This window comes from Siniperca chuatsi, linkage group LG8, assembly GCF_020085105.1.
Source record: "Siniperca chuatsi isolate FFG_IHB_CAS linkage group LG8, ASM2008510v1, whole genome shotgun sequence".
Lineage (NCBI taxonomy): Eukaryota > Metazoa > Chordata > Actinopteri > Centrarchiformes > Sinipercidae > Siniperca > Siniperca chuatsi.
In genome coordinates, this window is record NC_058049.1 from 25,498,662 (window position 1) to 25,513,951 (window position 15,290).

At 42.5% G+C, this 15,290-nt stretch overlaps 1 protein-coding gene and 1 long non-coding RNA gene across 2 annotated transcripts; both read left to right on the plus strand.

Annotated features, from left to right (window-relative positions):
* The first annotated feature begins 6,808 nt into the window (after positions 1 to 6,808).
* LOC122880643 lies at positions 6,809 to 9,088 on the plus strand. The gene is made up of 3 exons (XR_006378991.1): positions 6,809 to 7,975; positions 8,164 to 8,231; positions 8,995 to 9,088. It is a non-coding gene; the product is annotated as an uncharacterized LOC122880643 (long non-coding RNA).
* Positions 9,089 to 9,213: 125 nt separating this feature from the next.
* On the plus strand, positions 9,214 to 13,758 carry LOC122880642 (ubiquitin carboxyl-terminal hydrolase 37-like). Its single transcript, XM_044205965.1, has 14 exons — positions 9,214 to 9,265; positions 9,459 to 9,561; positions 9,660 to 9,730; positions 9,815 to 10,018; positions 10,565 to 10,621; positions 10,765 to 10,896; positions 10,994 to 11,117; positions 11,215 to 11,366; positions 11,586 to 11,685; positions 11,831 to 11,907; positions 12,275 to 12,383; positions 12,493 to 12,553; positions 12,991 to 13,148; positions 13,313 to 13,758. Exons 4-14 carry the CDS (start codon positions 9,936 to 9,938, stop codon positions 13,316 to 13,318), a joined length of 1,059 nt encoding a protein of 352 aa, XP_044061900.1. The 5' UTR covers positions 9,214 to 9,265; positions 9,459 to 9,561; positions 9,660 to 9,730; positions 9,815 to 9,935; the 3' UTR covers positions 13,319 to 13,758.
* The last annotated feature ends 1,532 nt before the right edge of the window (positions 13,759 to 15,290 follow it).

Below are 15,290 nucleotides of genomic sequence, written 5' to 3' on the forward strand. Positions count from 1 at the left end.
CTCTGAGCTACGGACCCCACTCTGTTTCTAATATAAGCCTGTTTCAAATAAAGGCCTAGTCCTCTCTGCAATTTAGGTAAATAAAGCCTTCAGCCAAGATTAAATTAATTTTAGTTACCTCAGCTACCTCGCTGAATAGGTGAACTTTCAAGACAATAATATTTACATCTTGTTTTTATATGTTGATCAAAGATTACTTAATTTTAATTTGATTGCTTGCTGCCTAATTGGACAAAGTAAAAAATAAAAGTAAAAAAGTGTGTTTCCGCCCCTTGAGGTCTAACTCAACCAATTAGATCATTTCTGCATCCAGACAAGCTCTGCCTTTAAGAAATATTTGCTTTAGTAAACTCCAATATGCCTCCTTCTGTGTGTAAGATTTTATTTTGGGGTTGTACCAGAATAGGTTTACATGGTTTAGTTTTCAAAAAACACCATATTTTTTCTCTTACTGCACATTGCTGCAGCACCTCTTTTCACCCTGTCTTGAACACTCCGTTCTCACTTCTATTTGATCTTTGTTAGGAGTTGCACATGCACAGTACCTAGGTAAGGACTACTAGCCAATCAGAAGCAGAGTAGGACGGGTCCTGATAAACAATGTACTGTGATCCAAAACAAAACCACTTCAGCTGGTAACTATGGCTTTGGTTCAGCTGAATGTTCAAGCCTGAGTCTGATACATGCAGTACATGCACCTCCCCTATTACTATTACTTATTACATATTTAGTTACATTGTATCTTATACTGTACTTTCATCATCAACCAGTAAATCCACTTGGTACTCGACACTTAGTTTATCTTATACTTACATGATACTTAATTTATTTTCTGACCTGTTTTATAGTGTTTATAGTGTATCATATTGTTTTCTAGTACTTTCTCCTGTGTGCACTGACGTAAAGGCAAGCTACTGTAACAGAGAGCAAGAGTTTCCCTACGGGGATCAATAAAGTACTTCTGATTCTGATACCGAAACACAGGCAGAACAACCCGAACCAGCTTCACAGCCTAGACTGGAGCAAGACATTTCAGAGTGGTAAGCTATTAATTTGTAACAAATTTATTTTCAACTAATTCAATTTTTAACGTTTTAACTGTGCACTCTCTCTACATCAGTAACAACTTTATGCCCATTGACTGCCTGGAGGGTATCTAACGTTATTTTTATTTCATATTTAGGTGTACCTCTGAAAACTGCTCAATTTGTGCATTATGACGCGTGTTACATAGTGACGTAGATACGTTACGGAAGTAAAGGCTGGACTACAGTTGAGCTGTTTTCAGGCAGTTCAGGAGCAGTGTTTTCTGTGGGAGAGGGTAACTCCATTTTGGGTGGACTTTGGCCTGTTTCACTTTGCAAACCTACTACATGTACAAAAAAGATATATAACACAATAAAGGAAAGGCAAAAAGCCTAATAAGCATAATATAACCATGTTAATACAGACAAATGGGCAGCTTGCTGGAGGACACATACAGACACAGAGGTAGATATATCTCTCAACAGAGAGCAGGAAAGGAGGAATAAAGCAGATGAAAGAAAGAAGAGCTAGATAAGAAAGGGGAGCAGAGGAGAAAAGAAGAAGAGAGGGAGACAGACAGCCTCCAAAGAGACTCTTAAACTGCTTCAAATTGGTCATTAGTGTAATCAGGGGGAAAAGCATTGCAGAAGCCTGCTCCATTAGGGGGAATGGTGACTCTCTGTCTCTCTCTCCTTTTCTCCCTCTTTCTGTCACTTCCTCTCTCATCATTTCTTTTCTGCTCCCTCTCATGCTTCTTCCAAGACCCGTCCATCATTTTAGTGCTCTCGAGCAGAAAAAAAGGCCTACACTCTCTCCTTGCTGTAAATCTCCCTACCGCCTCAGTATAGCTTTATTAGCATAGGGATACAGTTGTGTTTCCACAGATACCTTGCAAACATTTTGACATCAAAATAAATCTCTGTAGGAAGGAAAGATGTGATGCTTTCTGAGAGTGGTAATGTAATGTATTCAAGTCAAAGCGAGTTCATACATGCATGCAATATTTACCAAGACTTCACACAGAAAGATTACATGTTGATTTTAGCAGGACCTTGTTTCGCTGGTCACACTAAAAAGTGGCACAATGAAGTTCATCCATGCCAAAATAGGTAGTGCAAAAAGTTTGGCAACATAGCCCCGATGTATAAAGTTGCATCGTCAAGACATTGTATGGAGAGCGTTTGCTAATTGGCAATATGCCGCAGAGACATCAGCATTTGGTTGAAAATGCCCTCCAGACAATGTTTGGCTGATGAATCAAAGCTGCACGGCCCGTCCGCTCTGCAGCCTCTGTTAACTATGACCTTTGTTTTTTAGGTTGGCAAATATTTCACTGTCCATGACCGAATTTAACATGTATAAACATTAAATCTGATGGCAATATACGGAGACAATGAAAAACAATATGCTTGACCACCAAAATCAGCTACCTGATTTTGTGTGTAATGATGAAGACACACGACTCAAGTTAATGACATGAGATTTAATATCGGGCTGGATATGTAGGCCTAGCCATCAAGCTCTTAAAAGAACTCCAGCACAGAGAAACAGAAATATATAAACATCACAGGTTGGCAGGTGGAGACACAATGGGGCAGCACACAATCCGGATTGTGCTAACATACAGCCTTCGAGAGGGAGAAAAACCAAAACGCATGAGCACATTGCTTTCGGAGCCACTGCCAGGTTGCTCAGTTGACTACAAAAGCTGTGAAGCAAAAGCATTGATTGATAAAGCCCTATTGATAAATAAAAATGAAAAGCTCTGGATATTATGTTATCAGAGAAAAGCTGAGCAAACAGCTCGACTCACCCCCCCTCGGACGCGTACGCCAAAGAGACTTGACTTGAGACGCATCCTCAAAAGACTTGAGACTCGACTCAGACATCGAGATTTGGAGATTTGGGACTCGTTCCAGTCTAGACCAGTCTTTTTGGCGCATTAACATTAGGGAAAGGTCTGACGAGCTGAATGTCATTCCCTCCCTTATTATCATGTGTAACCTGACGCATCTGGTGCGCGTGGCCACAGGTGACTGTAACACCGTGGCGAGCACACCTGCAGCAGCGCTGTGCCATCTGTAATAAAGGATGCTAGATTGACCTTTGGCTATAATAACTTCACACAAGGCCCTAAACAAACGAATCACGAAATGTCATTGAAAGCATACATGATTCTACTCACCTCCAAAATCCCCAGCCCAGCCTGTATGGCAGTGTTGTGGATGACTGACACTGACACTGTGGACATGATTTTCGATTATTTTCATTAAGAATTATGGATGCGATGGAATTTTTTGCTCCAATATTGACAGGTGGACAGACTGACACAGTTTCCCCATGGTATGGTATTGTTTTGCAAGGCCTCATTCATCTTTGGATAGATCACTTCAGCTGTGCCACAGCTACGCCCGCTGGTGGTGCACATATCCGAAAACCTGTGGACATCTTTGCTGGTGTCACTTGTCATATACCCGCAGGGGGAGTGGGTTCATCTTCTCTCGTCCTGCAGTAAGACACATGTTAAAGCTACACGTCAGACTGAAATTGTGTGTGTGTTCTGTGAATTATAATATCTATAAAAACGGGTGCAGGAAAGTGTGGAAAACGAAAAAAAAAAAAACAATAGCTGTCAAAGCAACCTGTATCATTTGACCCATCTGTGATCAATGTGAAATGATTTTCCCTCATCTTCATGGAGATGTAGACCTTTCAACTGCATCCCAAGCTCTTCATTCATACAGCTGGAGACAGAGCAAGGAGGCCATTCACATCCGGTGCTAAAAAAAAAATTCCTTATCTCTCCACTGTGACTTCTTATCACGCAATTTTACACTTAAGTCACTTGATGGCAAGACTGTGAGAGGCCCTGAAAACTGAAAACTCGTACGTGTTCATCTCTGTTGCTCTTTGTCTGTAAATTCTGACATTACGAGGAAAAACATTTCAGCTGCTCGCGGAGGCTAATGGATGTTCTATAAAAAGTAAATACTTTGAAATGTGTTTATTAGTGGAGATACAGCAGGTTCAAATAAGGGCTTCTTGCCAAAATCTGTTGAAAAAGTGAAAAATGTGGAAAATACATAATTTTAATAGGGAAGTGCTTAGGGTAGTATAAAAGCAAATGTTTTTCATCTTAAATCTCATTTTTTGTAGCAGACTTATGTCTTTGTGTCCTGACTTTTTATGCTTGTCTTGCCTATTGCCAAGATCTCCTCTCTTTTCTATTAAGGCCCGGCGAGTCCCGTCTCCTCTTCCCCTACCCATCATGTCCTCTTCTCTTTATTTCTTCATCTTTTTAGACCCAGGCATATTTTCAATGCAGCTCAAGTTGTTAGAAAGGGGATCCTGCACATCTTTCCCCAACTCTTTCCAAATCTGCTCTCCCTCTTTCTTTCTGTCTTCTAAAGCTTGACCATCCCTCTCCTCCTCTTTCTCTTTCTCCTTTGTACCCCTGCTCTTCCCTCAAGAGTCAAGCCAAACGGAGCAAAACCTTCAAAAGAGACGGTGAAACAAATAAGGCAGCCACCACAGAAATGCCTTGCAGCTTCAGTGAGGCGTGCTGGGCAAGATTAGCAGCCAAAGGGGCTTTTTTTTGCTTACTTCTCACTCAAAGGCTGTAAAGTGCATCTAACATGGCAACTTTCCACAGACAGGGAATTGAATGTGGGACTTCTTGTTCTGAAGACTGAAAGGAAACATTGGATCGAAGCCTTGTGTCTTCAAAAGTCAACAGTTCATGAAGTGAGCAACTAAGCAAGTTTGCCGTCTTGAAGGGGTCATTTCAGGTCAGTCAGTTGGGTTATGATAGGCTACTTCAATTTTCTACACAGTGCTACTACACTGCAAATAATTATAACTTTTATTTTTGTAGCTCTAGCCATTGGTTCTATCAGTTATTGATCAGATGGTTTATGGGTCAGATGGGGCAAGAATCACGATTACTCAGATAATCATACAGGTTGTAAACAAAGGCAAGCAGTAAATTTATTATCCAAATTGTCCATGGTAAACCAGCCGTCACAGCTTACTAACTTCCTGGTTACATACGTACTTGTGTGTTACCCAGCCAATCACCCCTTGTTTTTGGGGCACTTGGGGGCAGCAGAAACAACACTGATATACAGTATCATCACATTTTAGGTCGATGTGGCAAACGTGTTAACACTTGGTCATACTGTACTGTACATCCAGCAGACACAGAACAACAGTAGCATTTATTTGAAGTTGTTTCTGGCTACCCATTGAATGTGAGTCCAATTGCACTCTTCTTTTAGCTCCGTTTTTAGTCTTTTTTAGTCTCTTAAGCTGCTGATCACTCCACAACGTCCTAGCTAGTCGCTAACGTTGCCTGTTTGCCATTCGGTGCTGGGCAGGTAGCGAACACTGGGTTTCTTCGCTGAAAACTGGTGCTGCTGCTGAGTGATGAGAGTGAACCAAAATAGCGATGTTAAGAGCAGTAGGCAATTTGTTCATTTTTAACAAGGGGGGATAATCGATAAATTATTGAGAATCATTACATTTTGACGGAGTGTTTCTATTTTAATCAGCACAGCTTTTCTAGCCTTTATGACACTGGTTTAGCGGCCCAGGAAACTCACAGACCAATTACATGCATTGTAAATCATTTCACGTGATGCTGCTCAGCCAATCAAATCTGTGCATTCCGATGAACATTGCGACTTGAGTCAGAGACGAGTCAGAGAAAAAATGTTCACATGGCGTTCCCTAAAAAGTGAAGAGTAGACGGCGGAAACAGAGCTTTTAATCAAGAATGGACAGACATGTTCCGCCCTCCCACAGGCAGTTCAAACCCAGTACGTCTCATATGTTCAGAGATTGTGGTGATTATTACAAGCGGCAATGTGAAGCGCCACTACGAGACAAAGCACAGAGCATCTTTTGAGCAGGTTAACAAGGGGGACGGATTTTGGTCATTTTGCTAATAAGGGGGATGGCATCCCCCCTCATCCCCCCACATTTCGCCTACTGGTTAAGAGACATAAAACCAAAATAATGAGCTGAAAGATGCTATTAAGCGCCACTGAGCTGAGGGAAACTGCAGAGTCGGGGGATAATTGTCTGTTGGTTCATCACTACGTGCAACCCCTTTCACATACAAGTACGTCATCCATTGTTAATGTAAAAATATGGATTACAGTCGTTGTGTTTTAGTTGCCGAACCCTAACCAGGAGTTAACCATTTTTTTCAACGATAAACAAAATTTTCCCCTAACTTTCAGTTGCCATTCACAGATATTGTATACATAAATGACCTTTAAAACTTTAGCACTGAACGTTCTGAAGGTTGTAACTGCAGAATCATCCAATATCAATGCTTTCAGATGGCCATAGGAATATGTTACCCCGCTGGACCTGTTTTTAGCGATGTCACCACGTTCTGAGATCTCAGCATTAGGTGAGTACAATGTTATCGTAAGTGATGGCCAAAACTACAACAAAAAAAAAATAAATCTGAAGTTATAATAAACTGCAGCTATCCTTAAAACCTGAATAATTAACATTAATAAACATTTTCCTATGGATCCATGATTTAAATACACACATTTAGTATTACATTTATACAACAACTGTATCTGTAACAATGTAAAACTATACACTAGCACCATGAATGCACAGGGAGAGTTCAAAATCTGCACTGTTACATTTACCATTGGCAATGATGCCAGTTATGCCCATGATACCTATACAATGGGTAGTGAATGGGTTTAGCAGGCCCTGGGGTCATGACATTAGCTCAGCCAATAAAGGCCCTTGTAAACATGATGATTTTTTCAGCTACAGTGAGCTGCAGCTACGTGGGCGACAGCAGCAGCATTCGACAGGAAACAATAATTTGATTCTGGAAACTTGAGACTTGAGGACAAGCTGCACACGGAGATGAAATGGATATCTCCAATGAAGCAGCTATTATAGAAATAATAAAGAAGAGTGCCAAAATCAATAGATTCATGTCCAAGTGTGTGAAATCATTCAGCGTAGTTTAAAATGTATTTATAGCCGTTCGGACACTTTCTCAAGTGAACAGTGAAGACTTTATTTCAGGTAAAAGGTGAGGAATCCCCCATTGCATCAGGAGGCTGTATGGACATCATTTTTTTTTTTTTTATGCTTTTCGCTGGTGGGTTTAAAAAAGACATGTACTTCTAAGAGTTATAAAAGAAACCAGGAATATAATCCAGTGAAAGCTGAAGCAAGCTATTTTTGTGCACTGAGGTAGAAGGTAGGACAGAAGCAGGACAAGAAGGAATTAAATATGATCATTTATGACGTCCCTGTCCAATCCCTCATACAATATTTAAGTCAAGAGGTTTTGAAAGTAAAAGTATTTTGGTGTAAAAGCTGCTGTCATTTAAAAGAACATACATTGCTTTAAAAGAAAATGAATAACTCAATATAGTTGTTTTTTTTTTTCACTTTGAACTGATGGTAATGAGGGAAGATGTCGCCCAGTGCAACAGTGTGGCTCATTGATGTGTTTGTAATAGTTTCTGGACAACAATGGAGCGCTATGGCTCAGAGGAATTAGCCATATCAGGCTTTGGAAACTCGACCGTACTTGTTAGTAGGATCAGCTGTTGGTTTGGGTGTTTTAATGGAATCTGTTAACAATAAGAAGAACACCACCAGCCTTATCCATTCAAAGATAAACATATTGTGCACCAGCCTACTTTTAGAGGCCTGCTGAAATTCTTGAAGCCTTTTATGTGTAATTAAGAATTCTATTCTATTCTGTTGACTATAGAATTGATGTGTGTCATAGAGCCTCACATACTAGAACTTTCACGATATCACAGCAGCTCCAGACTCCTGAGAGTTTTCATTTGAGATTCAGAAACACTTGAAACAAGTTGCTCAACAGTTGACTCAAGTTTTAGCTATGAAAAGATCTGCAAACATGTTTATACCGCCTTGCTTTCGACGAAAGGTTTGTTTCACAGTTTCTACACTGTTTATGGGAAGTTATAAATCAGGAATATTAGTGTTTCTCTGACTTTGCTCAACAAGAGTGTTGTAGATACTGTTGTCTCTGAAGTCAGCTTATATCTGCTATGATGGCACATTATTTTTTACAATTTACAATTAAACGTGTTTATTTTTCTTTATCATCCACAGAAAAATCAACACACGACTGAAAAAGTTGTGGAGAATAGGAGCAGACCGCGCTCCACCTCTAGTGGAAGGTAAGAAAAGCTCCTCGTGAAGACAGTAAAGCGAATAACTAGGAAAATAGAAACACTTCCATAATGTAATGCAATTTGTAGTGGTTTTTATATTAGACTAGGGTATACCGGAAGTTGTTTAAGATATTTTGTTCACGTAATTTACAAATATGAAGGAGCAAAAACATCACAAGCACCTAACAACATGATGTAAGCCAAACAACAGTAACAGCAGCCTCAAAAATGACAAAGGATTTATTACTGGACTATTATGTTGCATTGCAAAGGTCAGAGATCTAATAAGAGAACAGAAAAAACAGAGACCTGCAATTTGCTTATTAGGACTTTAGTCTTGATTTGGACTTAAAACCAGCTCTGGTTACACTCCCCACTTTGCCAGTTTATTATTAAATTCAAATGACTGCAGTCTAAGACCTGGGTCACAACTTTATGAGGATGTATTATACTGTTTTTAATATTTAGTATATCCTTAGTTATTAAATTGGATGGACACAAATTTACATTAAATTAAATTAAATATTGATTGATCTGACTATTGCTTTTTCAATATATCTATTCATTCTAGTCTATAAAGTGTCGAAAAATGCCCACTGCAATTTCCCGCAGCCCAAGATGACATCTTCAGATGTCTAAAAAATATATATTATTTGTCAATATTTTTAACATGTTGCGTTTACTCTAAAGAGTGATGAATACCCTTGAACAAACCCTTTCAATGAAGTCTGACTCGTTCCACACCGACTGTGTTTGTGTTTATCACCAGAGTCGCCGTCTCAGACGCTCCTGCCGCCAAGACCTCTACGGAAAACCGTAAAGGGAGGACTCTTTGGTGGTACAGACTGTTCGGTTCAACAGTGGTATGTTCCACGGGAAGTGACAGGGCTTCACTTTAAACTGATTTGAATTCTTTGTAGGGTTTACATTTAGACTCTGGACACAAAAGATGATTGTAATGTTTGTTTTTACTCTACAGAATAAAAAAGGAGTCCAAAAGCACCCGTGGGAGATGGACAGCGCGCCGGCCCACTGCAGAGGTAAGGGAGTCCCACCCCTCCTACCGACAGGGCCCACAGTGTCAGCAGAAGCAGCCTCACTGTGAACCAAAGGCCTTCTCCTGGCAGTATTAGTGAAAATATCGCAGACTGCGGAGGGATTCGCTTCAGGTGAGTCCTCCACAGTTTAAACTAAGTGAACAGTAATATAATCAGCTGTGTTTGTGTCTCTCAGCAAAGCCGCCTCCTCACATGGCCCAGCCACTATTACAACAACAGCTGGAAGTCTAAAAACGGGGAAGAGTCGCTGGAGGTGCAGAGTCTTTGACTGCTGCGGAGTGAGTTTCACTGCTTCACATTAACTACACGTTTGCCAGTCTGCACCTCAGTAAAGTGCGTCCCTGTAATATTGACCGCTGAGACATTCCTCCAACAGAGAAAACGTCGAGTCGCTCCAGCCGCAGACGCCGAGGGACGGCAGAGGACCCCTCGCTCGCCTCACAGGAGGTAACAAGACTCATTTCACATCGCTGACGTGTGAAAGTCAAGCAAAAATACAGAATGCAGAATGTTTCTCTCTCCATGTTGCAGCCCCGTCAAAGCTACAGACAGGACTCTGTGTGCTGCAGATGATGTTGATGAGGTGGTTGAGTTCAAAGCTCCCACTGACGATGAGGAGGAAGCAGCAGAGAAGGGAGCAAAAAAGAAGAAAATGGACAAGCTGCCCATTCTTATGGCTTTAATGTTGCAGACCGTGTGCAAGACACTGGCCATGCAGGGCTCGTCCTGCAAAAGGTGAGTCCACAAACACAAGTTCATTTTCATCACCACAAAAATAGAGTTGGGCTGGGTATTGAAGCTTTTTGGTACCAACTGAAATGTGGCAGCAGCAGAATCCAAGGCTGCCACTGAATGTCTGATCAGATTCGTAATGTTTGTTTACTTTGATCGGACAAATCATCGTTTTCAGACTACGATTCATGATTCATTTGCGTATAGGTGCACGTTTGGGCAACATTTAGCACTGAACTCACTCACTCAGTCAGACTCACCTGTGTCCACATACCGTGGAGGATCTTGTTTGTTTGCTGCCTCTGCTTTAATAGCCAAACAAATGCGAGTGAATGCGTGTTTCCGTCCACTACTGTTATGCAAATATTAGGAGCAGGGCTGCAGCTAGCTTGCGCGATATTTCGGCTTTTTCTGAATTTTTTTACGCGCAAATTGAAAATGTGCGTAAAACCAGGCATGTACCAGCCTCACAGCTTCATGTTTGCCATTTTATTGGCCGTGTGTGTCTGACCGTGCTCTCTCTTCCTGTACTCTCAAAACGCGTCACAGCACCGTGGCGCAGGCCATCGGCTCCCAGAGCCTCGGAGGTCAGCAGGACTGGCTTGGGTGAGTAAATCTGCATAAAAACACACCGACTCGAGAAACAAAGTTGTTGATTTATTTGTTTAAGAGAAATCGAGCCCCTGCTTTGTCACCGAGGAGTTTTCTGATGTTGCTGTGTGTTCTGACGTGTTGTGTTTGCGTGTCAGGTTTCCAAACCCGGCCCAGATGTGCTACATGAACTCCAGCCTCCAGAGCCTGATCACGCTGGCGGACTTCATCAGGGACGTCAGCAGCCAGGAGGACGTGTGGAGTTCACTGCCTGAGGCTGAACTGATGAGGTACAGCAGCCACACACACACACACACACACACACACACACACACACACACCAACAGCAGAAACTCACCAGTCCTATTTTTTCTTCACCGTCTGCAGAAGATTCATGGACGTAGTGTGGAGTCACCGCTCCGTCGACTCCTGCCACAAACTCCAGGCCCTCGATATGTTCAAGAGGGCCCTCTCAGTCCAGGCTCCTGAGTTTCGGGACAACTACCAGAAAGTGAGTCATCTGATTTGATAATTCTTGTTGTTTCTCTTCCTTCTGATAGTTTCTTCTCTGTGTAACGGACGCTCTGTATGTCTCTGTGTGTGTTCAGGACGCTCACGAGTTCCTGATGACGGTCCTGGATCAGATGAGGAGTTTGTCCCCTCTGCTGCAGGAGGTCGCCGCCAGCTTAGGAAAAAGCTACAGATGCCCCGTCGAGGACCACCTGGTGTTCAAGATGCAGAACACCAGGACCTGCAAGGGGTAAAAACATCACACACAGCAGATGATGGCAGGAGAAACATGAACTTTTCCTTGTTTATCTTTAAAGGGGCGGTTCAGCAAAAAAAAAAAAAAACATAAGAATACTTACACTCAGTGGACTAAGTTATAGTTTGCACTGTCCTGATCACCTGAATCCATCTGTGCCTTTGTCATAAGCTGGCTGTAATTTGTTATGTGGACTGTCCCTTTAATGTGCAGCTGTGGAGCCCGGTTTACACAAGTGGAGAACTTCACCATCCTGTCTCTCAACCTGGTGCCGGGAGATTCAGTCCAGGAACTGCTCCAGGAGTCCCTGATGGTAAAATACACCTGTCCTCCTTCAGTGACATCGTCACAAAAACAAACACTCACACACACTTCAGTCACACACACCACACACACGTGCACACTGTCTGTTATCCATCACCTAACTGACAGCGTGTTGTCTCTGTGCTGGTTTTCAGGAGACGGACTTGGAATTCAGGTGTGACTGCGGTGCCAACACATCCAGCCAGCAGTCCACCTTTGCGACCCTGCCCAAGTGAGTGACATCACATCCAACACTGGGGACCTGAAAGGACTATACCAGAGCGTTTCCTCCTTAACTACACATCACGTTTACTTTCCATATCTGCTGAACGTTGTACAGTTTAAGCTTTGCAGATGTATTTTCATTAGTTTCCATTCATTTCGTGTTCAAATCTTGCATGATAATGCAATTTAAGCACAGACTGATCGGAAAAGTCTGAATTACCATGTTCAGTGTGAAAACCAGCAAATGTCAACTAGTGCTGAAACGTGTAGTCGATTAATTGATAGTCATCATGTTTGAGTCATTTATAAAGCAAAAATGGCAACAATCTTTCGGAACCAGCTCATGTTTTCTTCTTTTTATTTCCTGTCCACAGAGTGCTGATACTGCATCTGAAGCGTTTTCGCTACACTCCGCTCCTGCAGCTGGAGAAGCTGAGCGACCCAGTTGACCTCTTCAGGGAGCTGCTGGTGACCTCCAGCCAGGTAAGAAATACCTCACCTGAGGTCAAATACAAAGTATAGATTCGGTCTGTGTGTGCCGGTGTGTGTGTGTGTGTGTGTGGAGCTAACTGTTAACTGTGCTCCTTCTCAGGCTGATGGTTGGTACAGTCTGGTGAGTGTCATCAGCCATCTAGGCACCGAAGGGAACAGAGGTAAGATAATCACCTTCTGTAGTCCTCCATCAGGTTCTCAGACACATCGTACACACATGGCTGTCCATCAGAGGCAGATACATCTATTGACAGTTACTCTCCTTATTATAACGGAGCAGCTTTGAATGAAATTGTTGAGTTTTTTGTTATTATTTGTACTGAAACTGACCAGTTGAGTGATGCGATGAGCACTTATTGCTCATTGCTATGGCCCTGAGGGTATTATACTTTTTTTTTCTCATCGTGCTGCGTTCATTATTGTTGTTAATGTAAAAGTAAAACATTACATGTTGTGTAAAAGATTCTGTTATCGTGGGAGAGAGGGGAACATTATAAAAAGTGTCATATTGTTGATATTTGTTGAGTTCCAAATCGGTTAACCTTCACCACCTCCACTTGTTGAGACACCTAATCCAACGGTGTTTGTTTCCTGTTAGGACACTACGTGAGTAACGGGGTGCACCCAGATGCAGAGCTGGATGACCCCGATGACCGCTGGCTCAACTACAACGATTCAAATGTCACAGAGACAACCGGGGCGTCCGTCTGCAGTCTGCGTCAGCAAACCGCCTACATCCTTTTCTACCAAAGACGGGTAAGAGGACGACGCTGTCACGTCCTGAAGTCAAACCGACTCTGATGTTGTTTGAATTTAACGGTTTACCCAGACAGTGAGCCCACAGACATTTTCTTGTTCAGAACAAGGTTGGTGAAATCCACCGACTCTGTACTGACTGACTGTTTTGCGTCTACTCTCAGATGTAGAGCAGTCTGGCGATGGGGGAACATGATCGATCCCAGGTGAGCGGCCACGGGAACGTCACAGGTAAGTGTGTTGTTTCCATCTCTGTTGTCTTCTTGCAGGTGGCGAAGGGCGATGGTGGAGGTTCAGGACAGTCTACCAGCTCGTGTCGTGGCCTGGAGCAGCAGGAGTTCCCCCAGCCCTCAGGAGGAGGGGCCGCGTTCAGAGAGCCAGGTTCCTCCCGAGGTTTCTTCCTGTTAGAGGGAGTTTTTCCTCGCCGCCGTCGCCTCTCAATGTGGACCAGGCAGAATCACAACTCGTCTCCAACGTCCTCAACTGGACAGAAAGTCATCACTTTTATTGTCATCTGGAGATGAGTTGGTCTGTATTAACTTGGCTTGCTCTCTGGGAAAGACTGTGAATAAAAACATACTTGAATTAAGAATGTTTTCTGTGTATTTTATTTGCTTTCACTTTCATTTGAAGTCTTTATGGTTGAAATGGGGCTCAGCGAACAATAAGTTTCATCATTTTCTCCCATAACAATTGAGGTCCCATATTTGAACACTTACAGTTATACGGTGTCTATACTGTTTATGTGCCTATTAAACACTTCTGTAATGGTGCTGATTTGATGTTCCCCGCTTTTCTGAGGGCCTCTTTCTGTCCCTGCCATACAAGGTCAGATTTTGCTGCAATGTGGAAGTAAGCGCCCGCTGCTCATCAGTGGACGAGAGCAGGGCGGTAAAATTAGCGAGGCTGGCAGAGAATACCGGTAACGGTAGACGGCATTGCCGTCCAAAGATAAAATATTTAAACTTTTTGCCATCCTCCGCGACAGAACTTATAACTGGATGTTTAAGGGGCATGCAATGCTGGAGAAATCCACTACCACATTAAGTAGCTCCCTCACATAAGGAGAAAACACGGCAATCTTGACAACGAGAAGCTAATAATTTTAAATTGGTAAACAAGGGATACACCAAGTGCAGTTATCCTTTCGCTAGCCATGTTGGAAATGAACGAATGACCTTGTGTTTTGGAGGGAATTTATGTTTCACGCTTCAGCCGATGTTTACCTTTGTGGACATTATGACCATCGGCTGCCCACCGAGGTGGAGAATGTGTGCTGCAGGGAGATACTGCAGGTAACGTTAAAATGATTATCTGGTTTATATAACTGCTTCCACGTAAATAGTAAAATTGGGGTCCATAGTGGGTGAGAGTGCATGAAATAAAGGTGTGCTCAAAAACACTTGGCATCATCTTTCTCCCTTTGTCATATGTAATTTAGCGCTCTATATAATGCTTTATGTAGGTCAGAAGATGACGTGATCAGCTTCCTGACGTACCACAGTGCATGGTGCATGACAAAGTACGTTTTAATTTTGCTGGTGATTCACATTTTGTATGGGAAAAAAGATCTGCAGCTGTAGGACGTTATCCCACTCATGCAATCCAGGGCTCAACGGGGTTGAGGTCAGGAGAGACAACAAGCCAAGGCACAGCAGGAAACCGCTTCAACCCCATTTAGCACCTGTGGGTGGCCTGGGCTGCAGTATCAGGAGACATGACCCTGAACCTACTGATGGCTTCACCAGGCCCTTCTGGGATAACATGTCACAGCTGCAGATCTCCCCGTCCCCACCAACATGTTACTCTGCTAGTCTATGTTTCACTTTTTCATCCATCTTGCATCTCTCACCCATTTACTGCATGTCTCACGCTTTACATAAAAGCGTGTCTCCATCTTCTCACCGCTGTCCCCTGTCTCCTATATAGCTACTACAAAACACAGCTGATTTTAGAACACTGATTATTAATGCAATCTAGTGTTATTTCAAAAGGTGGATTTGCCATTTACCTTTTCATTTACCTGGACAACATGGCTGGAAAATGTTTTGGTTTCTGAAAGGTAGAACATTAACTTACAGAAACAGAAACATTAACTTATTATTACTTGACAATACAAATATAAATACAGAATGTTTGCTT

Coding starts and splice junctions, on each gene's coding strand:
- LOC122880642 (XM_044205965.1), top strand. CDS start 9,936: ATGGACAAGCTGCCCATTCTTATGGCTTTAATGTTGCAGACCGTGTGC. Junction 11,367..11,585: donor AACACCAGGACCTGCAAGGG/GTAAAAACATCA, acceptor TTTAATGTGCAG/CTGTGGAGCCCGGTTTACAC. Junction 12,384..12,492: donor TGCTGGTGACCTCCAGCCAG/GTAAGAAATACC, acceptor GCTCCTTCTCAG/GCTGATGGTTGGTACAGTCT.